Source organism: Piliocolobus tephrosceles, chromosome 14 (assembly GCF_002776525.5).
Source record: "Piliocolobus tephrosceles isolate RC106 chromosome 14, ASM277652v3, whole genome shotgun sequence".
Taxonomy (NCBI): domain Eukaryota; kingdom Metazoa; phylum Chordata; class Mammalia; order Primates; family Cercopithecidae; genus Piliocolobus; species Piliocolobus tephrosceles.
Window position 1 is genome coordinate 53052279 of NC_045447.1, and position 25657 is coordinate 53077935.

At 41.9% G+C, this 25657-nt stretch overlaps 1 protein-coding gene across 5 annotated transcripts in view; it reads right to left on the bottom strand.

The window, feature by feature from the left end:
• The window catches only part of TEK (TEK receptor tyrosine kinase), a 122285-nt gene extending 100640 nt beyond the window's left edge, over positions 1 to 21645 (bottom strand). For 3 of the 5 annotated variants that reach the window (XM_023203895.1, XM_023203894.1, XM_023203893.1), the window contains exon 1: positions 21138 to 21645. In XM_023203895.1, the coding sequence (XP_023059663.1) occupies positions 21138 to 21189 (52 nt within the window). In that variant the 5' untranslated portion in view covers positions 21190 to 21645. The remainder of the gene's footprint in view (positions 1 to 21137) is intronic. The other 2 variants (XM_031934100.1, XM_031934099.1) reach the window with 1 other exon arrangement.
• Positions 21646 to 25657: the final 4012 nt, after the last annotated feature.

A 25657-nucleotide genomic window follows, 5' to 3' on the forward strand; every position in this document is an offset into this window, starting at 1 on the left:
AGGATGGAGTAAAAACTGAACGCCATGCTTGAGTAACAATACAGAGCTCCTGCTAAGATTTCCAGAGGAGATGGGCTTAGATAACTACCTGGTTTTTGTTTTGCCAAATAGTACATGGAAGGGGGAAGTGGCGTGGGGATGTGTGTGCAAAACTGGAATTTCCAAGAATAGTAGGGGCTATGGAAGAGAAGAGAAAGAGTAGGCTGGGAACTGGAAAGGAAATTAGTCACAAGAACAGAGAGATATCTACTTGTGCATGTATTAAGTTTTATTTTACACACTGTACAGCATAAATAATCTTTTCCTTTGACCTGCTAAAAATTTTATGTTACAAACGTAATCCATCATATAAACAGAATAAATGACAAAAACCACATGATTATCTCAATACATGCAGAAAAGGCCTTCGACAAAATTCAACACCCTTTCAGGCTAAAAACTCTCAATAAATTAGGTATTGATGGGATGTATCTCAAAATATTAAGAGCTATTTATGAGAAACCCACAGCCAATGTCATAATGAAGGAGCAAAAACTGCAAGTACTCCCTTTGAAAACCAGCAAAAGACAAGGATGCCCTCTCTCACCCCTCCTATTCAACATAGTGTCGGAAGTTCTGGCCAGGGCAATCAGGCAAAAGAAAGAAATAAAGGGTATTCAATTAGGAAAAGAGAAGTCAAATTGTCTCTGTTTGCAGATGAAATGATTGTATATTTAGAAAACCCCATCGTCTCAGCCCAAAATCTCTTAAGCTGATAAGCAACTTTAGCAAAGTCTCAGGATACAAAATCAATGTGCAAAAATCACAAGCATTCTATACACCAATAACAGACAAACAGCCAAATCATGAGTGAACTCCCATTCACAATTGCTGCAAAGGGAATAAAATACCTAGGAATTCAACTTACAAGGGATGTGAAGGACCTCTTCAAGGAGAACTACAAACCACTGCTCAATGAAACAAAAGAGGACACAAACAAAAAAAATTCCATGCTCATGGATAGGAAGAATCAATATTGTGAAAATGGCCATACTGCTCAAAGTAATTTATAGATTCAAAGCTATCCCCATAAAGCTACCATTGACTTTCTTCATAGAATTGGAAAATACTACTTTAAATTTCATATGGAACCAAAAAAGAGCCTGCATAGCCAAGACAATCCTAAGCAAAAAGAACAAAACTGGAGGCATCACACTACTTGACTTAAAACTATACTACAAGGCCACAGTAACCAAAACAGCATGGTATTGCTACCAAAACAGATAGATAGACCAATGGAACAGAATACAGGCCTCAGAAATAACACCACATATCTCAACCATCTGATCTTTGACAAACCTGACGAAAACAAGAAATGGAGAAAGAATTCCCTATTTAATAAATGGTGTTGGGAAAACTTGCTAGCCTTATGCAGAAAGATGAAACTGGACCCCTTCCTTACACCTTATACAAAAATTAACTCAAGATAGATTAAAGACTTAAAGGTAAGACCTAAAACTATAAAAACCCTAGAAGAAAACATAGGCAATACCATTCAGGACATAGGCATGGGCAAAGACTTCATGACTAAAATGCCAAAAGCAATGGCAACAAAAGTCAAAATCGACAAATGGGATCTAATTAAACTAAAGAACTTCTGCACAGCAAAAGAAACTATCAGAGTGAACAGGCAGCCTACAGAATGGGAGAAAAATTTTGCAATCTATCCATCTAACAAAGGGTTAATATCCAGAAATTACAAAGAACTTAAACAAATTTACAAGAAAAAAATCAACCCCATCAGAAAGTGGGCAAAGGATATAAACAGACACTTCTCAAAAGAAGACATTTATGCAGCCAACAAACATATGAAAAAAAGCTCATCACCACTGGTCATTAGAGAAATGCAATTCAAAACCACAATGAGATACCATCTCTTACCAGTTACAATGGTGATCATTAAAAAGTCAGGAAACAACAGATGCTGGAGAGGATGTGGAGAAATAGGAACATTTTTACACTGTTGGTGGGAGTGTGAATTAGTTCAACAACTGTGGAAGTTCAACCAGTCAACCAGTATGGTAATTCCTGAAGGATCTAGAACTAGAAATACCATTTGACCCAGCAATCCCATTACTGGGTATACACCCTAAGGATTATAAATCATTCTATTATAAAGACACATGCACACACGTTTATTGCAGCACTATTAACAATAGCAAAGACTTGGAACCAACCCAAATGTCCATCAATGATAGACTGGATAAAGAATATGTGGCACATATATACCATGGAATACCATGCAGCCACAAAAAAAAGGATGAGTTTATGTCCTTTGCAGGGACATGGATGAAGCTGGAAACCATCATTCTCAGCAAACTAACACAAGAACAGAAAACCAAACACTGCATGTTCTCACTCATAAATGGAAGTTGAACAATGAAAACACATGGACACGGGTGCGGGGGGCATCACACACTGGGGCCTGTCAGGAGGGGTTGGGGCTTGAGGGAGGGATAGCATTAGGAGAAATACCTAATGTAGATGATAGGTTGATGGGTGCAGCAAATCACCATGGCACATGTATACTATGTATCAAAACTGCACGTTCTGTTCATGTACCCCAGATCTTAAAGTATAATAATAAAAAAAGTTATGTTACTAGCTAACATCACAGAGTTGCATCTGTTTTATGTTGTTTTGGCATCTCTAAGTGTTGGCTCTTGCTTGTAATGGGTGTGGTTGAGGAGAGGCGTGCTTCGGGGAATCCAGTCAAATCTGGGTTACACTACACAGTGATAGAAGCCAAAATCCTCTGGCCCCAATCTGGGTAATCTGGCTGTGTTTAGCCACATATTTTAATTCCTCCATGCTTCTATCACTACTGTCTCCTCTGTGTCAGAAATGTCCTTAAAAGTCTGTGTCAGAAATGTCCTTAAAAGTCTAATTTTCAGGCCCGGCGCGGTGGCTCAAGCCTGTAATCCCAGCACTTTGGGAGGCCGAGACGGGCGTCAGGAGATCGAGACCATCCTGGCTAACACGGTGAAACCCCATCTCTACTAAAAATGCAAAAAAATTAGCCGGGCGTGGCGGCAAGCGCTTGTAGTCCCAGCTACTTGGGAGGCTGAGGCAGGAGAATGGCGCGAACCCGGGAGGCGGAGCTTGCAGTGAGCCGAGATCACGCCACTGCATTCCAGCCTAAGGGGCTGAGCGAGTCTCAAAAAAAAAAAAAAAAAAAAAAAAAAAAAAAAAAGTCTAATTTTCAGGCCGGACGCGGTGGCTCAAGCCTGTAATCCCAGCACTTTGGAAGGCCGAGATGGGCGGATCACGAGGTCAGGAGATCGAGATCGAGACCGAGACCATGGCTAACACGGTGAAACCCCGTCTCTACTAAAAAATACAAAAAATCTAGCCGGGAGAGGTGGCAGGCACCTGTAGTCCCAGCTACTTGGGAGGCTGAGGCAGGAGAATGGCGCGAACCCGGGAGGTGGAGCTTGCAGCGAGCCGAGATCCGGCCACTGCACTCCAGCCTGGGCGATAGACGGAGACTCCGTCTCAAAAAAACAAAAGTCTAATTTCAGTTAGTAGAGCCTGATTGATTACCCTAGACTAGAGCAATTTCTCTCTGGTCTATGCTGTATTGCCCTGTATTTCTATGGAAACTTTATTGCAGTCTGAGTTGCACAGTCATTTTTATATACAGTCTATCCTTATCATTTACAGATTCTGTATCTGTGAATTTGTCTACTGGCTAGAATTTATAACCTCAAAAGCACTTTCCCAGTTATTTGAACACATGCACAGAGTCCCTGGATAAACACATTCCCAGCTGAAGCAGAATTTCTGCTCAGCCCTCATACTATAAACGTCTCCTTTTTGTGATATATTTAGTGCATTAGTTTTTACATTTTTGTGCTCTTTATTGCGACTTTCACCATTTACAATGGTCCCCAAGTCTAGTGCTGAAGTGCCGTCTAGTTGTCTACTTCTTAAACATCCCAAAGCTGTGATGTGCCTTAGGAGAAAACATATGTGTTAGAAAAGCTTTGTTCAGGCAGGAGTGCCTCTGGCTATGAATTCAATGTTAATGATTATCAGCCATGGAGATCAAATGGTTTGTCTTTACACCAAGACACACATAAAGCAGGGTTATGTATCAATGTGTTGACGAAAATGTCATGACCAGAAGCTTGCAGTCACCCTAACCTTGTGTTCGTGGTTTATAGAACATAAGTACCATGAATAACAAGAATCTACTGCATGTCTAGCTGTGACCCCAACAAAAGCCTCCTTAGCTGCAAGTTTCTGTGTTTTTTTCTGTTTACATCTGCTGAGTATCTGACCCAGCAGTGTTGGGCACAGAGTAGAAGCTCAAAAAATATGTATAGAATAGAAAGAGTTGGGAAGAAATGAGATGTGTTGAGAGAGGTGGAATGGAATGGAATGGAATAACATTTATACAGATTCTTGGAGGCAGGGTACTCTTAGCAGCAATTACCCTAGTAGCACAGGGAGATACAAAAAAAAAAAAAAGATAGTTAATATTATATTGAATATTTGTTATAAACCTATATTTTGCTAAGCATTTGATGTGCTTCATGTCATGTAACCCTCATTGAAGGGTAATATTGTTATCCTCATGCTGCAGAAAGGTGAAACAACCTGCCCAAGGTCACACAGCTGTCACATCGTTGGATGGGGCTCCAACCCAGATTTATCTGGCACCAGAGTCTGTGTTCTCAACTGCCTGGGCATAAGGTAAAAAGATGGGCTTGGTAGGGGTTATAAGCCATGAGTTTCATCAGAAAGATCTCTAGGAGAGAAAAAGGGCCTCTAATAGAAGCTTGTCTGAGTCACTGGCTCTCCTAGCCTGAAAAAGAAGACAGTGATGCAGTTAAAGGTGATTTTTTCCTGGCTGGCAACAGCACTGTCTTTTGTTTGATTCCAGGAGCAGCTGGCAAAACTCATGTATTACTCATGCTGCAATTATACTTACTGATGGGCTTCCATACTCTAGAGTTACTCAGTAGTCAGAGCTGTATCCAAGCCTGTTCGGCGATTACTACAGGCTTCTGAATGCGGCTGAGCTTCTGCAGCTGTTGTGTGTTTCTGGCTCTAGCTACACATTTCTTGGCAGATGGTTTGTGTGCAAAGCACTGCTGACTCTGAGTGTGAGATACACAGGGCCGAGGGGGTTGGGGAGACCAGGCAACACAATGCAAGCACATGCTGGTTGGGTCTTGAGTTTGTGGCTATGATGCACTTATAAGAGAGGGAAAAAGGGATTTATAAATGAGTGACTGGGGACTGTTCCGAAGGTCACTCCTTCAAGCCCTTCTGCTGGAAGAGAATCAGCTGACACTAGGCCAATTTCCGAAGTCAACCCTAACCCTCCTATAGCCACTCTGGTGGTAGAGAGCCCATATGCACAGGTGTTGATGGTCAGATGGATAAAATTAGTGACAGTACTAATATTTACTTTGTGTTTTCTAAATTTAAGCATTGTTCTAAATGGTTTATAAGAACTATCTGAATTACTTGTTCCCCCCTCCAAAAAAACCCGTGAGGCAGGTATTATCAGGCTGCATATTTTACAGATGAAGCTGAGTGAGCTGCACCACCGTACGAAGCTAGTAGTTGTTATAATAGGTTGAATTATTGGCTCCAACTCTTCGACCTTCCTTGCTTCCACATTCCTGCTTTGGCCTCGTTGTGGGCAGAGCGTATTTCCTGTCCCTTGACTTTGGGCACATCACTTTGGGAGTGGCAACATGCTAGTTCTGAGCCAAGGCCTTAAGAAGCCCCACTTGTTTACTTGTTTCTACTTAGCCCTCTCGTGTTTCCCACATCACCAGTAAAACATGCCCTGAGTGATCCGCTGATCCAAGAAAGATATGTGTGCAGAGTCATCCAGGCAACCTGCATACCTGCAGCAAGAAGCAGAGCTTCCCCAGCTGCTGCAACCTGAAGCAGAGTTACTCAGCTGCGTCAAGCATAGATCAGCTGAACCTTGAATGAGCCAAAAACACAGGAGTAATCATAAATGTTGGTTTAGCCACTGAGTTTTGGGAGTAGTTTGTTACATGGCAACAACTAACCAATACAGTAGTAAGGCTGGGATGCAAGCTCAGATTGTCTGACTACACTATGTGCATTAAGCTGTAATTTACATTGCCTTCCATGCTCTTTTAAAGTGAGGAAATTCACCAGGTGCAGTGGCTCATGCCACCCACCCAGCCCTTTGGGAGGCCAAGGAGGGTGGATCAACTGAGGTCAGGAGTTCGAGACCAGCCTGACCAACATGGTGAAACCCCGTCTCTACTAAAAATAAAAAAAATTAGCCGGGCACGGTGGTGGGCACCTGTAATCCCAATTACTCAGGAGGGTGAGGCAGGAGAATCACTTGAACCTGAGAGGCAGAGGTTGCAGTGAGCCGAAATCATGCCATTGCACTTTTGCCTGGGCAAGAGAGAGACTGTCTCAAAAAATAAATAAATAAAGTGAAGAAATTTAACCTCTAGTGAGTTGACTGAATCTGAACAAAATGTTGACCTCTCTGGGCCTCCATGTCGTCATCTGTAAAATGAGCAGGTTGAACTGAACCAGAATTTTTCAAAATATAGAACATTAGCTCCATGTGATACTCAAAAACAACAAAGATTATGCAAGTCTCCTGGAATTGATATTCTGTTAAGAGATTTCAGAAACACTGGGCTAGATAATCTTTTATGTCTCTGACAGTTCCAGTATTCTGTTATTCTAGGTAACAGTGTGTGGACTCTCCATGAAAACACCTACCCTCATTACAGTGTATTTACGAAACTAAAATATTCCCTAATTCAGGTGATTTAGGGACCACATGCAGAGGAAGGAAAGTAACTGTGATGGAAGAGCTCTTTCCGTATTCCCTTTACACCCCTGCATATCCTTTTAGTACCTTGAGCCTATGATGGCAGAGAGAAGGACCTAACCCATTTTAGCAGCTCACCCTATAATTAAGCTTACAGAAAAGCACATGGAAATAGAAACCTACCAGGATGTGAGAAATCTCTCAGAAAGGAATCTATGCTTACCCACCCCATCTCCCTCCTTACTTGCCACTTTCTCCTAAGCCCAAGCCCTGTCCATTCACTAAAAATGCTTTGCAATAGCACCTAGCTGCCAATTCTCTAGTGTCTCTTCCTAGCCTGCTCTTTCCTCCAATTTTTTTTTTTTTTTTTTTTTGAGATGGAGTCTCTCTCTGTCACCCAGGTTGGAGTGCAGTGGCACCATCCCGGCTCACTGCAACCTCCGCCTCCCAGGTTCAAGCAATTCTCCTGCCTCAGTTTCCCAGGTAGCTGGGACTACAGGCATGTGCCACCACACCTGGCTAATTTTTTGTATTTTTAGTAGAGACAGGGTTTCCCTGTATTAGCCAGGATGGTCTCGATCTCCTGACCTCATGATCCGCCTGCCTTGGCCTCCCAAAGTGCTGGGATTACAGGCGTGAGCCACTGCTCCCGGCCTCTTTCCTCCAATTTTTGATATAGTTGAAGCTCCTCCTTCCTTGGCTCATCCTTTCAGGATAGTCAGTCTCCTCTTCCTCTACCCATATCACCCCTAGATGTAGGTTCCCAGACCTACCCTGTTGTCTTCCTCTTATCTCCAGACACGTCTCACTATCTCACACAGCTTCATCCTATACCCTAAAGGCTCCTATAAGTGTCTCTGTCCCTGACCACTTGGTTAATCTCAAACCAAATTACCCTTTCTCCAACCCTTCTTCCCACTTTTAATCCCTGCCACCTTCTTCAATATACCCATAGTCTAGCCGCAAAGAACCACTGCATAAAAGTCTCTTAAACTTTTTATCCCAAATTTTCAGCTTTCCCCTCTGACTAAAATGTACCCCCTCCTCACTTCCACTACTGATCTTCCATAATCCTTTTCTCCCTTCTCAAATGTCACCCTCCTGGTGAGATCCCCGTTTTCTCTCAGAATTGCTCACTCCAGTTTCCATGCTTCCATCTCCCTCTATTAAGGCAGGGTTTCTCACCCACTAGACTGCAACTGCTTGAGTTCAAGTCCCTCTCTTAACTATCTTTGGAACTCCAATGCCTAGCAGATTCCTATACATAAAAAGGGTCCAGTAGATGCTAGCTTGAATGAATAAGTAGAACTGACCAACCATTTCTCCACTGATGAGCACTGCCTACTGCTTAGCTGACTGACTGCTGGGCCTTTTGTGAGGGAAGCCCACTGTGCCCAAGGTCTTGTCTATAATTTTATTAACAAATATCTACTTTCCAGGTTTCCTGGGAGAAACAAAATTAGAATCCAAGATGGTCCTTTGAGACAGGTGGATCACCGTGAAACTCTGTTTCACTTTGTTTACGTCACTAGGATAGTATTAATTCCATGCCCAAATTGCTTTTATGTTATTTATTTGGACACACAAGCACATACGCAGTTCTAAAAAGGACAGGATTCGAGTGGTTAACTCATCTGATTATAGCAGTGTCTCCCAAACTGCATTCATTCATGGATCACTTTTGTGATTCTTACTGAGTCTACATACCACCTGTGCAATTTTTCTATCAATCATTATCTTTAACTCATTTTTTTCTTATCCTCATATTAACGAGGACTAATCATGAAATCACATGACTGATGATACATATACATACATATGTACATATATCTATAAACATATGCAAATATGCTTGTATATGCAAATAATTTGCATATTGTATATAATATGCAAAATATGTTTATTTATAGACACAAAAATAGATACATATATTTATAAATATATTTATAAATAAATTTTTTTTTATACTTTGTAGTCCCAAGTAGCTAGGACTACAAGCATGCACAACCATGCCTGGCTAATTTTTTTGTCTTTTTGGTAGAGATGGGGTTTCGCCATGCTGGTCAGGCTGGTCTTGAACTCCTGACCTCTGTTGATCCACTTGCCTCAGCCTCCCAAAGTATATTTTATTTTACAAATTTATATTTATGAATAAAATATATGTATATTTATAAATAAATGTATAAAATAAAATATATTTATAAAATAAATTTTTATTTATGAAATATATATACAAACCATCTTGCAGGCCAGCAGTAGTATATACCAATACACTTAAGGTGACCCTGACTTGAGAACATTTAATACAAAGCAAAGCTATTTTATTTATTTATTTATTTATATTGAGATGGAGTTTCACTCTTGCCCAGGCTGGAGTGCAATGCCACAATCTTGGCTCACTGCAACCTCTGCCTCCTGGGTTCAAGTGATTCTCCTGCTTCAGCCTCCCAAGTAGCTGGGACTACAGCATACACCACCATGCCCTGCTAATTTTTTTGTATTTTTAGTGGAGATGGGGTTTTGCCATGTTAGTCAGGCTGGTGTTGAACTCCTGACCTCAGGTGATCTGCTTGCCTCAGCCTCCCAAAGTGCTGGGATTATAGGCGTGAGCCACAGCACCTGGCCAGCAAAGCTATTTATTAAAGCATTTCTTTGTCAGCTAGTATATCATGTCAGGTACTGGAAATACTGAAATGCCAAACACAGTTCATAGCCCAGTGGCCAAAACCAACCAGTAAACTGTAAATTGTAATTAAACTTTCTAAGTGGACAAAGGCAAGTATCAAGGTATCTGTATCCGAAACCTCTTAGGCACCAATGCAAACTCTCCTCATCCCAGCTTTTGCTCTGGCTGCAAGGGACACTTCTGATCTTTGAGCAGGTGCAGTCTCAAAGTAGCTCACGTAGAGCCCAGTCAAGAATATCTTACTTCCTCACCTGTGGTAACCTGCTAGGTTCTTAGATCTACATAACCCTTAAACAAAGAAAGGGAATAGTAATAGATGAGTGCTCCCCTTTTCATTCTCAGATGAAGTTCTTTTTTTTTTTTTTTTGACGGAGTCTTGCTCTGTCGCCCAGACTGGAGTGCAATGGCACAATCTTGGCTCGCTGCAAGCTCCGCCTCCCAGGTTCATGCCATTCTCCAGCCTCAGCCTCCCGAGTAGCTGGGACTACAGGCGCCCGCCACCATGCCCGGCTAAATTTTTTGTATTTTTAGTAGAGACGGGGTTTCACTGTGTTAGCCAGGATGGTCTCGATCTCCTGACCTCATGATCTGCCCGCCTTGGCCTCCCAAAGTGCTGGGATTACAGGCATGAGCCACCGCGCCTGGCCCCATTCGCAGATGAAGCTCTAAGTGTCATTTCATAAGGCTCCTCAGAAAGTCTGGAGCACCAGGCTTCTGTAGCTGCAGACAGCTTGATAATGCATCCTTGTAGAGTTTCATTCCCCTAGTCCCTCACTCTTGCTTGCTGGGATCATTATCCCACATAATCCACCTGCACATACGCCATGGCCTTCAGGCCATGTTTTTACCTCAGGCTAAGGCAGGGCCCTAATCCATGCAAGGAGGTTAAATAAGACTTCTTAGAAGATATAACCCCTGAGCTAAACCTCTAATCATGAATAAGTAAAGCAGGTGAAGAAGAGGTGACAAGGGCATGCTGGAAAGAGGAAACAGCATACACAAAGGCACAAATGCTTGAACATGAATGTTTGGAAACTGCAAAGAGCCTGGTATGACTTGAGTACACTTCCATCATAGTATGTGGGACTGAGAACCACAAGAGGCTGGTGAGGTAGGCAAAGACTGTCTCCTGAAAAGCTGCTGACCACAAGCAACGACGACCACCACCACCACTCTCTTCTTTGATTCTGAAGTGGGAGCAATGATGAATAGGTGGAGGTTTAAATCAACCCCAGAAGATTATAACATACTTTCCAGATGCAAGGGGTATTGGACACAAAGTAGAATTGAGACTAAAGGCAGGTGGAATTAGAGGAAAGATGTGCTGAAATGGGGCAGCGCTATTTCTCTCTCTCACACATGTGCCTGCACACCCACATGCACACATACACATATGCAGGTGCACACAGACACCAGGATGGGTCCAAAAATCCAACAAGCTTAGTCACAAGTGAGGCAGATTCCACTTGAAGTAAAAAAAATTGTCAAGAAATAGGAATCAATAGGTTTGGGATAAATGAGGTGGGAACCTTCAAATGGCAAATCATCCTAGAGCCTGTGATCAGTCAAGACCCAGAAATGACAGGAAACTGGGGGCTGGCAAGAAAAAAGTTGGGAGCCCAATCTGGTTGAGCAACAGAAACGAATCTCCCCACCTGACTCTCCACATTTTTACAGAAGCCCAAGAACCCACAGGTCTAAGCCTCTCTCGCCTTGTCCCCACTATAAGGCCAGGCTTAGGGCACCAAGGGAAGCCAGGAGCCTCATCTGCGTGGAGTATGAGTTGTCTGCCCTCGTGGATGAAAATGTGCTTTGAAAGGACTAGCATAAGGTAACATATGAGACATCAGTTTCATTTATAAGCAAACCTTAATAACACCTGATTTTTACTGAGTGCTAACTATGCACCGGCACTAAGTATTTTTAAGTTATTTTTTTTTAAAAGTCTTCCCCAAAACCACATGAAGAAATGCTGTTAGCTTCATTTTCTAAGAACTAGCCTGAGGTGACGATGAAACACTAGTTGGAAGGCAGCACAGTGAAGTGTTTTAAAGAGCCCAGGATTTGCTTCAGGTCATTTTTCACTATAACTCTTGTCTCCATCATTTCCTACTGAGACATGCAGTCAGTCAGGATGATTCACTTCCAAGGGACAGAAGCTAACTCAAAATAGCTCGAACAAATAAAAGAAACTGGCTCACAGAACTGGAAGAGGCAGGGCTGAGGTTTTGAAAATCCTTGGACCCAGGGCTCAAATGCTATCAGAGTGCATGTCTTGGTTCCATGTTTTGTTATTGGCCTCATTCTCTCGTACTAAAGACGAGCTTATTTCAAGTGGTCAGTGAAGTTGGTAGCCCCAGGGATACAGTGAAGAAAGAGAGCCTTTTGCTTTCAAAGTGTTCATAAATTCCCAGGGAAAGAATCTAACTGGCCCTGCTGGGTTGTGCATCTTCTGTTTGAACCAACTGCTGTTGTTAGTTGGCTGGCACATTCTGTGACCGGTGATTGGCAGACCCATCAGAATCACCTGGAGGGAAAGCATGGCAGTTCTTGAAAGTCTGGAATGTTAGGCGTCCAAAATAACGGATGGCCGCCGTTGTCATTTTCCGTTGTTTTGCTGTTGTTATTTTTTAAGATGGGGTCTCACTATGTCGCCCAGGCTGGAATACAGCGGCATGATCACAACATTCATGCAGCCTCAAACTCCCCAGCTAAAGCGATCCATCTATCTCAGCCTCCCGGGTTGCTGGGACCACAGGTGTGTGCCACCATACCCAGCCAATATTTTTATTATTTGTAGAGATGGGTCTCCCTATATTGCCCAGGCTGGTCTTGAACTCCTGGGCTCAAGCCATCTCCTTGCCTCGGCCTCCGAAAGTGCTGGGATTACAAGCATGAGCCACCACACCTGGCCAGTCACTACATTTTAACCTTAAACCATCACTTAACCTTTGTGAACCTTGGTTTCCCTGTCTATTAAAAAAATAATAATACCTATTGTACGAAGTTGTTGTGATATATTAAAAATCATATTTAACACTTGGCACATAGAGGCATTCAACCCAGGGTAGTCGTTTTTGTTATTACTGGTACTCTTATTGTTTTGTGGTTGTTTCTGACACAGGGATCAGAATTTGAAGCCCATCCCAGATTCCCAGATGTCTAAAGCACTCCTGTCCCCAGGGTGGAGTCTCTTTTGGCTCTGCAGCCAGACGCCTTGCACAGCCCAGGCCCTGTGTGCCAAGGTTAAGCTGGTTCACCATCTGATGGCCACAGAGCAGTGAGTGCCTCCCCAGCCCCAGCAATGTCAATACTGCCTTCCTGACTCCGCCTATTGTATCTGGAGGAAAGTGGCTGAGCATTGTCTTCCAGTGCTCCCCCCAGGAAGCATGATATCACCCTTTAACAAAAGCGGGAAAGCTGACAGATCTGCTGAGATGGGTGTGACCAGCACATACACCTCACTGGTCAAGCCCTGGGCAAGGGGCTGTGACAAGCAGAGAGCAAATGGCAGCCACCCACGATGCCCCTCAACCCCATGCCTGCCTGACTGGCTCCTTTGGCTAATCCAAATGTTCTCCCTCTCTTTGTCACCCCCATATCACGTGAGACATGAAACCACCAAGCAACGGGTATGCACTCCCTCTCATCAGCAGATGTGTTGAAAAGTGTCAGGACTCTGCCCATCTGGCACATCCACGTCTTCACACCTGCTCCTGCAGCCTTTGGGAAGGATGATCAGAGTCCTGAAGGAACAACAGGGGGCAATGGGGGTGGGGCTGGGGGAAGCGGGCATAGCTAGATCTAAAACTCATTCTGCACGTGTAATGCGAGTTAAGGAATTGTCTGCCAGATGGGTAAGAATAGGGTTATCAGTTCAAAATTCCAAAAATAAGGGAGGCAACTTTAGACATTCCCTTTCCTGAAAGCCAGGAGTGAAGTCAGCTGCTCCCTTCCAGCTCTGGTTTGGTGATGCTGCTGGTGCAGCTGGCTCTCTGTAAAATAACTCACCTGCAGGCTGGTGCTCCCCTGCCAGGCCTGGAGGCTATCACTCGGCTGCCCCCATCTTACTGTCGTCTTCTTAAAATTCTCTTTCCAGCTGGGCACGGTGGCTCACACCTGTAATCCCAGCACTGTGGGAGGCCGAGGTGGGCAGATTACAAGGTCAGGAGATCGAGACCATCCTGGCTAACACAGTGAAACCCTGTTTCTACAAAAATACAAAAAAATTAGCCAGGCGTGGTGGTGTGCACCTGTAGTCCCAGCTACGTGGTAGACTTAGGCTGAGGCAGGAGAATGGTGTGAACCCGGGAGGCGGAGCTTGCAGTGAGCCGAGATCGTGCCACTGCACTCCAGCCTGGGCGACAGAGCGAAATTCCATCTAAAAAAAAAAAAAAATTTCTTTCCGTGGCTGCTACAGCAGCAATTCTCTAAAGTCCCAGGATAGGAAGGTCATTGGTTTTGCTTCTCCTGTCAGATCCTTACCTGTTTCTCCTTCATCAAATTTTTGGGTATATGCTCTTTCTCGTCCCTTCATTTCAATCTTGAAATATATCCATGCCCGTGGCTTCACTTACCATATACCAAAGATTTCTACATCTCAATCTCTTGCCCAGTCCCCTTCCTCTGAGCTTCAGATCTGGAGAGCCAAATTTTGACAAATATATTCCTTTACTGCTGGGCGTGGTGGCTCATGCCTGTAATCCCAGCACTTTGGGAGGCCAAGGCAGGTGGATCATGAGGTCAGGAGTTCGAGACAGGCCTGACCAAGATGGTGAAACCCTGTCTCTACTAAAAACACAAAAATTAGCCGGGTGCAGTGGCAGGTGCCTGTAATCCCAGCTACTCAGGAGGCTGAGGCAGAAGAATCACTTGAACCTGGGAGGCGGAACTTGCAGTGAGCTGAGATTGTGCCACTGCACTCCAGCCTGGGCAAGAGAACAAGACTCCATCTCAAAAAACAAACAAACAAACAAACAAACAAAAAACCTTCCTTTACATGTAGCCTCAAAATCAACATGAACAAAATAATTATTTGCCTATCCCAGCCCATCTCCAGCCAATTCCTTCTGCCATGTTTCCCAGCACACTGAATGGCACCACCATTATCCAAATCAGAATGCTGGAGCAATGACTTATTCTCCTCCTTCCCTCTCAACCTTCCATATGCAACCAATCACTAATTCCTGCAGTTTCACCCCCTAACCCTCTCTCAAGCCCCCTGTTATCCTCACAGTCCTCTTGCCTGGAATGTTAGGAGGCCAAGTTGGTCCCAGCCTATGGTCTCTACCATGTTAATCCATTCTGGAAACTATTATTAGAGTGAATTTTTCAAGACTTAAATCTGATATATGACATGATGGAACAAACATGCTGCTAAATTTCAACATGTACAGAATGAGTTACAAGCTACTTAAAATGGCCTACGAGGCCCTTCGTCATCTGACCCCAATTTTAATTCTCTACCTTCACCCTACATTACAGCTTCACTCAGCTTCCTCAAGCCTGCCCTACTATTTTATACGCACCCCCTTTGTATAGGTTGTTCCCTCTAATGGGAAGTCCTTTCTTCCCTCTTCCTTTTTATCTTGGTTTTAAAATCATTTGGCTATGAGCAACCGATAACTATAACTGGACATAACTTTTGGCAATATTCACAACTATTTAGGAGTTCTTGCAAAGAGAGAAAAATCAACCTACAAGTTGTTTTCAAAATACCATTTTCTTTAGTTGACATTCCATATTTTTATACGTTTAATTAAATATTTATATTCAATTTGGTTTCGTTTGTTGTTTTTTGGAGACAGGGTCTCGCTCTGTTGCCTAGGCTGGAGGGCAGTGGTATGATCATGGCTCACTGCAGCCTTGACCTCCCAGGCTCCAGCAATCCTCCCACCTCAGCCTCCTGAGTAACTGGGACTACATGCATGTGCCACCATGCCAGGCTAATTTTTGTATTTTTTGTAGAGACATGGGGTTTTGCCATGTTTCCCAGGCTGATCTGAAACTCCTGGGCTCAAGCGATTCGTCTGCCTCAGTCTCCCAAAATGCTAGGATTACAGGTGTGAGTCACTGCACCAGACCTTTATGCTCAATTCAGATGTTGCAATTTCATTTTGTATGATTGGACCCAATAAAAACTTTTATGGCCCTTGAAAAGCTCAGATTTTGTAAACACCTTTATTTGTTGTAGTATCTCTATTAAATCATTTATCACAACATGTTACAATTCATCTGCCTATATTCATTTTTCCCACTAAAATGTGAGCTTAGCAAGGGGAAAAAATGATTCATCCTTGTTTATATTCCTAGTTTCCAGGATAGTACATGGCTCAAAGGAAACCCTCAATAAGTCTTTCTTTTTGTTGAAAGGATAGATGAGTGAATGAATGAATGAATAATTGGCACGCAATAACTCAATAAATATCTATTGAATAGAAAATACGCATATGTTATACATAATATTCAACAATCGTACAATACCTCATATCTTAAGTAAGGCCTTGGTTAGACCCACTTTTATGAGTATATCTTTTATGTTTCACGCCTAACAGAAGAAACTTTCTTTCAACTTTATTTACATCAAACGTTTAATATAAGCTAAACTTTTGAGAGTATCATTTACAAGATATATAAAATTGATCTATTAAGTTGGTGCAAAAGTAATTGTAGTTTTTGCCACTACTTTTCACCAACCTAATATTTATTTATTTATTTATTTTTGAGATGGAATCTTGCTCTGTCGCTCAGGCTGGAGTGCAGTGGCACAATCTTGGCTCACTGCAACCTCTGCCTCCTGGCTTCAAGCTATTTTCCTGTCTCAGCCTTCCGAGTAGCTGGGATTATAGACACGCGCCACCACACCAGCTAACTCTTGTATATTTAGTAGAGAAGGGGTTTCACCATGTTGGTCAGGCTGGTCTCAAACTCCTGACCTCGTGATCCGCCCATCTCGGCCTCCCAAAGTGCTAGGATTACAGGTGTGAGCCAACGTGCCTGGCCCAATGTAATATTATTATTTCGATGTTACTGAGATCCTTTCTACAATGCTCTCTTTTCCTTTCAGGTCTGCTGTGAAGTACCAACATTTTCTTACTGTGACCATAAAACTCCATTCAACAAAAATTACTAAATATTAAATACATGTACTAATGAGAAAAGAAATAATATCTGTTGTGAGAGATTTAGAGGCTAACTGGGCTAAATCTGGCTGCCCAAAGCTCAAAGACACAATCTGCATGGTAAAGGAGCCTAAACTTAGGGGAAGAATATCAGGAGGAAGAGTTGGCCCAGGCAAATTGAGTTGAGTTGTGTTTGCGGAGTAGATATGAAAGATGTCATTTCTAAATGGATGGAACAGCATGAACAAGAGCCAAGAGGAAAGAATGCGCAGATTGTGGAGATGGGCCTGCTTGAAACAGACAAGATACAAACAGGGATAAATGGATAAGTGAGGGGATGGTAGATGGGTAGTTGGCAAAGTGTTTGGGTTTATTAAGTAGGAATTGGCCAGCACAAAATTTGAGAGATTGGATTATGCTGAGGTTTTGTAGGAGACAGCATCTATGAATGTTAATGATTCTCCTACATCCTGGGGCAGATCAGATCAGTCTTGACTAGCACAGTAGTTCTCATGGTAACACTTCTCTTTTAATTACACTAACTTCATTTATTATTTTATTTTATTGAGATGGAGTCTCGCTCTGTCACCAGCCTGGAGTGCAGTGGCGTGATCTCAGCTCACTGCAACCTCCACCTTCCGGGTTCAAGCTATTCTCCTGCCTCAGCCTCCTGAGGAGCTGGGACTACAGGTGCACAACACCACACCTAGCTAATTTTTGTATTTTAGTAGAGATGGGGTTTCACCATGTTGGCCAGGATGGTCTTGATTTCTTGACCTCATGATCCACCTGCCTTGGCCTCCCGAAGTGCTGAATTACAGGCATGAGCCACCGCGTCTGGTTCCAAGCTTCATTTATTAAGAGCATTCTTACTGGCTAAGCATTTCACAGGCATTATCACATTTGATTCTCATCACAACCCTGGAAATGGGTATTTCATCCGTAAAAGATGAGAAAAATGTGGCTTAGAGAAATTAAATAACTTGCTTATGGCTATCCAATTTGGGCTTTGACTTCGTAATCCATGTTTCCTCCTTCAGTTTGCCTGCTATGTTTGCTGTTAAATTTCTCAGGTCTTCAGTGTTTCATGGATGTGCTCTAAGCAGTAGATTTAAGTGAAGTGATTACCATTTTTGATTTGGACTTTATATTTCTGCTAATGCAACACATTACAGTTTATACATTACCTTTTTAGCAAGCAGAGCATATGTTGGCTTCCATGAGTTTTGTGTATCCCCAAAACCTAGGTGTCATTCACAAGAACTTTCAACAAACCGGGTCTCTCCCACATTAAATATACATAATTTATTTCTTAAACCCAAACACAGAACTTGACATTTGTCTATTTTGAAACAGTATCTTTTTGTTTTGGTTTTCCACCCTTCCAGCCTAGAACACTCTATTTAAATCCTGATTCTGTGAGCTCACCAGTAAGCCAGCTACAGAGAATAAGCAGGTGATACAATCACACAGATATCTTTTGGGGAGATAGAGGCTCAGGAGACAAACTGATAATTTCAGAAGAATTTAGAGCCCACCCATCTAAATCCCCAGAGAACATCACATAGTCTTTTGAGATGAACTTGGAAGACTCCTTCCCTCCTAGAGAGACGCCTTGGAAGAACTAGGCTCTTCCAGGAAGCTCTCCCAGGGCAGGGCTGAAAGGGAAATGCTGAGACCTAACAATGAAGACAATGCTTGGAAGGGAGCATCTGTGAAAAAAGCAAGCTCCTTCTGAGAATAATTCCAAAGGGTGTCTCTGATCCCAGCTTCCAGACCTCCACCCTTGATTACTCAGACCTGACACTAGCCTTCCGAGACCAGCCCTAACAAGGAGGTTTCATCTGGGAGCACTTCCCTGACCTTACAACTGTTTCCTCTGCCACTCCAGACAAGATGTCTGCTATCTCTGAATCCAGTTGTTATTTAAAATGTCAAGTGACAAGGCCGGGCGTGGTGGTTCACGCCTGTAATCCCAGCACTTTGAGAGGCCGAGGCGGGCGGATCACTTGGGGTCAAGAGTTCAAGACCAGCCTGGCCAACATGGTGAAACCCCGTGTCTATTAAAAATACAACAAATTAGCTGGGCATGGTGATGGCAGGTGCCTGTAATCCCAGCTACTTGAGAGGCCGAGGCACAGAATCCCTTGAACCTGGGAGGCAGAGGTTGCAGTGAGCCGAGATCGCTCCACTATACTCTAGCCTGAGCGACAGAGCGAGACTCCATCTCAAAAGAAAAAAAAAAAAAGTCAAGTGACACAGTAAAAGGGGTATGAAGGCATGAGACTAGAGACTTCCTATTAGATCAGTGTTGATCATGTAGAAGATACTATGATAAATCAGTGATTTTTTTTGTTAGTTTTCTACGTATACAACTCTTTAAAGAGAGCAGCCTGGTTTGATGAGGATAGGAGAGTAGGAAAAAGCTAATATAATAGAAACTGTTTGAAACCTGAAGTTAGCAATGATTTTCAAGTCAGAAAGGAAAGCAACAGAATCTAGGAATATTTGTGAGGAGCTTCCGAGACCTACACACCTCTTGCAGCCATTTTATGGGCCAGCAACTCTGCCATCCAGAGCCACCTTCACTGAAAAAAAGTGGCATTTCTTTCTTCAGTCTGTGGGTTCAGAAAAAAGAAATGAGAAACAACCCACTGGACTAGAGAGATAAACCTGTAAGCCATAAGCGCCTTGCTCCACTGCTGTAGTCTACCAGGAGTTTGACTAGAGGAATGCGCTCCTATGGCTGTGGACATGATCTAGCTGGATTCTCCTCATTGCAATTACCAAGCCTCGAGCAGTCAGGCTCATGGAAGCTTAGACTAGGAATGCAAGTTACAATCTAGACAACAGACCTACCTCAGAAACTAACCTTGCTAGTGTCACCCTTCCTAACAAGAATATGACCTACTTCCTCCCTTGGTCCTCTGCCTTTTAAAGGCAGTGCTGTTTTTTTTCAAGGATCTAAGGTCTAGACATGGAGCAACTATTTCGGCCACATGACCTTTTTGTTTGATGACAATTCTTCTAAGCCTGTATTGCACAGTGCTATAACATAGTTGCTTTAGGGGTAAAAAAGTGAATGAAAACTGTTGTGTGTGTATTACTTAACCTATAAAGTACCTCAGAGAAACTCTAGACATCTGGGCTTCACATCACTATAATTCCTGGTATAGAATCAGTTTCAGATTTCATGTCACTGGTAAATAATGGCACTCAGAAAAAAAGAAAATCAAAAATGGAATCATGGTAATTATTTAAAGGTACATATTATTGGAGAAGTCAACATTATACAATTTCCATATAAATACTGAAGCCACCTAAAATCTTTAATTTTTAGCAACTTGTGTTACACATTCTTACTTTTAAAAATATTATTAAATTCTCAATATGTTGGTTGAGAGCTATAAAACAAATTGTATTCAACTCTGTTATTTAATTGGATTGTATTTTGAACATTTAAAATATTTCAAACATCTAGAAAATATAGCAGATACTTATGTATACTTGAATCAAATTCTATTAATATAGCCTATATCCATGAAGTTTAGTGAATTTTCCCAAATTTATCTCCAATATCAATTCAATTTTCATTATAATTAGAATGTTTTCAAACGGAAGAAAAGAGACTGATGACAATGATAATGTATTTGGGATCTGTAGTTCAGGTTTGGATACTGCCTTCTGCCTATGTCACATAGGCTGCGTGAGCTACAGAGGCACACCACTATCTCGAGTATCTGAGCAATAAACACACTAAATCCAAACATACTGGCCAACCATTCCTCCACTCTACAACAGGCTTCTATACTCTCCTGTGTTAACGATCTTGGTAACTGCCTAAATTTTTGCTTCATTGGGCCAGTAAACCCTTTATGAATTACTAGATGGCAAACATTTTTAAAACTAAAACAAAAATTATAATAGCCCCAATCTCCCTGACCCTAACTACAAGAAAGAAAAAAAAAAAAGCCTACAATTTCATTAATTTGCTTAAAATAGGATGTAGATATAAAATCTTTTCACAGAAAAGCATTTTTGTTCTCTTTAAAACAGTGACTGACAATCTATACACTGCTTAAAGGGCCCCTGTATTTCTCAGCATGAATTTCATTTTTTACTGAAGATTTTCTTTAAAGCAGGTAAAACCGGTTTGTTCTTTAAAAAATCAGTAAGAAAAACACTCCAGAATGAGGAGCAGGAAAATAATGCATGATAGTAAGGAGATCTCTTCAAATAAGGTGATTTAATCGGTCCTCAAAGAGTTTATAACACAGGGGCCAATCACCCAGAAGACAAACTCTAACAAAATCAGTTCATGCCACAGAGACTTTGCATTTCAATCCTTCCACACATATTGGCTGGAGACTCACAGAGAAATGGTGCCTTTGCCACAGCCACCCCTTGTTAATCAGCACTGATGAGATTTGGGGAGAGCACCAGAAGTCACTAACTCTGTTTTTAAAAATACTAATTTTAAAAAAATAAAGCCAAACCTTACCAGAAAGGAGCAAGCTGACTCCATAGAGAACTAAGCTGGCTAAAGAGTCCATGCTTCCCCAAATCTCTCCATCCAGTTTCCACAGACGTGCATGAGGTCCCAAGGATCCTTTCAAAAACCCAGCGGTTTGTGACTTTCCATTCGCATCGTCCTACTACGTCTTGTTTACAAGTTAGAGACAAGAAGGAACAGCACAGAAGCAGGCTGTAACAGTCTCATTTCTGTCTGAGCACAGGGAGTTTTAAGTTCCTTTTTCCTGTTTCCTTTGTAGATTAGGATGGGAAAGGCTGTATCTTAAAGGCATTTGGTATCAGCAGGGCTGGGGGCACTCAAGCCCTATCCATCTCGCAATTCATCAAAACACTTATCTGTTGCTGTTGCTGTTGCTTCTGCTGCTGCTTTTGCTGCTGCTGTAGGGGTAGAGGAATTTTTGTTGAAAGTGTGGGTCCCGGTCAGCATTTTCAGAAACAATAGGGGTATCCTCTCATAGGCGGGAAACTGAGAATAACAAGCCCTCCACCTATGTATGGTATGCGATGATGACCAATCCTTCTCAGACTTCTAACAGCTCTCCCGGGGCTACTAGGATCTCTGACAGAAGGAGCTTTTGGGTGTGGAGAGCCGTTTTGGCTTTTGTTTTCTCATTTTAACCCACATGGTTTGAATTGGGAAAAGAAGGTTTCCGTGATGAGAAAATACAACCTGAAAGGCAATTAATTTCAGTGAGCACCGGTGAGGTCAATGCTCAATGTAGCCCCAAGAGACCAGAGTCCAAAATTGTTAGCCTGTTTTCTTTCACACAGATGGCCTGTTGGTTGGCCATTAGCCCAAAGATACCCGTGTTGCTGGCTATAGCTTTAATTTTCATTAACAATTCATCTAAAGGTGATCAAATTTCTTGAAGAAGTTGGCATAGAAGGATTTTGGTAATGAGAAGGATTTCATAGTCACTGAGCAATGGTGTTTCAGAAGCAAATTATTCATAACATTTAGAAACTAATCTGTGTAGAAACACAAACATACAGGATTAGATTGGGATAAAAATAGTGCTCATAAGAGCAAAGAGAGTACATGGGCCAAAATGAAAATAGCCATTGAATGTACAGTATCTAAAATGAGATCAGAGACCCTACACTTATCCAGATGATAACTTCTCCACAATATGAATTATGACATTAGATTAGAGAGTATACACTTTGCTCATCATCAACCTTCATGCCTGAGGAAATCATTATACTCCTCCTTTTCCTACCCACCACAGGAAAAGGCAGATGCAACTAGTCTTGACTAATTTCTGTCCCAGGTTTTATCACATCTATGATGATCTTAAGAACCAATTAATGTTTCCAGTTTGCAGGTGTGAAAAAGCCCAGGTTCTGTCTGCAAACAGACCTGGGTTCAAATACTGGCTCAGCCACATGTGTGGCTGAGATAAGTTACTTAGTCTTTTTGAGGCTCAGTTTCAACAGCTGTAAAATGGCAAAAAAATGCTTCCTTCCCAGGTGTTTTAAGAGGAATAAATGAAGCTTAAAAATATAAAACCATTTGGTACTATGCCTAATTCATTGAAGTTTCTCATTAAATGTTAATAAATTTACTTTCTTTCATCTTTCCATTCAGTCTCAATTTAAATTCCAAGAGCTTCTACTAAAAAGCTATTTTCTATTCCTATGAGATGACTTTAAGTTTGTCATCATGAAAAAAAAAAACGAAAAACAGTGGGCCGGGCATGGTGGCTCATTCCTGTAATCCCAGCACTTTGGGAGGCTAAGGCAGGTGGATCACCTGAGGTCAGGAGTTTGAGACCAGCCTGGCCAACATGGCAAAACCCCATCTCTACTAAAAATACAAAAAATTAGCTGTGCGTGTTGGCGCGCACCTGTAGCCCCAGCTACTCTGGAGGCTGAGGCAGGAGAATTGTTTGAACCTAGGAGGCGGAGGTTGCAGTGAGTCAAGATTGTGCCACTGCACTCCAGCCTGGGTGACAGAGGAAGACTCTGTCTTAAAAAAAAAAAAAAAGAAAGAAAGAAAGAAAAATGAAGTTCCACCAGGCTAAGTTACTTGCTCTGCTGTGAGTAGTAGAGGTAATATCTGAATCCTGAGCTCTGGACCTCCAATTTTTCCTTTGTTTTATAGTTCAAAAGTAGATCAAGAGTAATGTAGGACATCACAGACACCATCAGGGTATACCTAGACCTTACAGAAGTAAGTGAAATGAAACTTTGACAGATAAGAATAGTTTGGTGACACTGAGAAGTGCGGTCAGTTCTTGGTGTGCTTCTGAAATAATAACTAATGGGTGCTCCATTAATTCACTTCAGGAAAATGAAAGGGGCCTCCTCATGAGTCAAGCTTATTCCATTTAATTTGATTTTTCCAGACATACTTACAGTAAAACCATAAAGAAAACCAAACCAAACCAAACAAGCAAACAAACAAGGCTCTTAGCTGATTCTTCATTTTCTATTTCCTGCTGTTTGCACTCAATACATGAAAAACACTATAGACAACATTAAAAGTCTTTGAGACTAATTAACAAAGATACCAATAGGTAACAAAATGGTTTTTCTGTAAGAGGTGGAAAATAACTTATACAATATTACTATATACTGGTATCACATGTCCAGAGGTCAACATCACAAACACGAAGCAAAAGCCTTGTATGCAAATCCTTTGGCCCAGAAAACCAATTTTTTTTGTTTTTTGTTTTAAACGGAATCTCACTCTGTCGCCCAGGCTGGAGTGCAGTGGCACGATCTCAGCTCACTGCAACCTCCGCCTCCCCGGTTCAAGCGATTCTCCTGCCTCAGCCTCCTGAGTAGCTGGAATTACAGGTGCGCGCCACCGCACCCGGCTAATTTTTGTATTTTTTAGTAGAGATGGGGTTTCACCACATTGGTCAGGATGGTCTTAAACTCCTGACCTCATGATCTGCCCCCCTTGGCCTCCCAAAGTGCTGGGATTATAGCCGTAAACCACCGAGCCCCACCAGAAAATCCATTTTTATGATATACACCAAGCCAAAATCAAATATGTGCCCCCAAATATGTGTATAAGGACATTATAGAAGCATAGTTGATAATAATCAAAGCCTAGAAACAATCAAAATAGTCAACAGAAGTGGAGTATTTATTAAAAATCATGGTATACAATGAAGTTCCAGACAAGTATTTAAATACTGTGGTGAAATCAGATTGACACAAAAAGATGTAAAAATATTTATGGCATACTGTTGACTGGGAAAAAAAATAATTTAAACAGAATGAAATTTATACGCACTCAAATACATACCACAGATATATGACAAATATATATCAAAGTGTTAAAAGTGACTATTTCTGAGTTGTTGGAAAACATAATTTTAATTTTCTTTTTTATACTTTTCTATAATTTTAACATTTTTAGAAATAATGAACATATATGTAAAAATGAAGAAGACTGAGGGGATGTCCTTGAGACAGTTGACCCAGGGCAATAGGATGTATACTTTAAAACATCCACTGGCAAATAAGAAACAGAATCCAGGCTACCATATGACCCAGCAATCCCACTGCTGGTTATATACACCAAAGAAAGGAAATAAGTACATCAAAAATATATTTACACTCCCATATTTGCTGCTCCACTGTTTACAATAGCTAAGATATGGAAGCAACCTAAGTGTCCATCAATAGATGAATGGATAAAGAAAATGTGGAACATCTACACAGCAGAGTACTATTCAGCCATAAAAAAGAATGACATCCTGTCATTTGCAACAACATGGATAGAACTGGAGGTCATTATGTTAAGTGACATAGGCCAGACACAGAAAGACAAACATCACATGTTCTCACTTATTTGTGGGATCTAAAAATCAAAACAACTGAACTCAGGGAGATAGAGAGTAGAAGGATGGTTACCAGAGACTGAGAAGTGTTGTGGAAGGGTAGGGGAGGTGGTGAGGATGGTTAATGGTGACAAAAAAAGCTAGTTAGAAATAATGAATAACCCCTACTATTTGATAACACAATGGGGTGACTATAGGCAATAATGACTTCATTGTACATTTTAAAATAATGTAATTGGATTGTTCATAACACAAAGGATAAATGCTCGACGGGACGGATACCCCATTCTCCATGATGTGCTTATTTCACATTGCATGTCTGTATCAAAACATCTCATGTATCCCATAAATATATATATACCTACTATGTACCTACAAACATTTTAAATTCATAAATTAGTAAAATAGGATAATTTTAAAAAGAAATAGAATCCAGATACACACAGTGTGGCCTCCAGGAAGTGACCAAGAAGATGGGGTGCCAGCCACCTACAGTACAGCCTGGACATTCTGTCTTTTGCTGGTCTGTGGGCACTGAGCCACCAGAGCCATCCCATCTGACTTCTTAAGGACATTATTGAACTTTTTTGTGAACCTGCTGTACATAACAGTGGCTAGCAGAAAAGGAAGGGTCTGGCCAGGTGCGGTGGCTCACGCCTGTAATCCCAACACTTTGGGAGGTCGAGGTGGG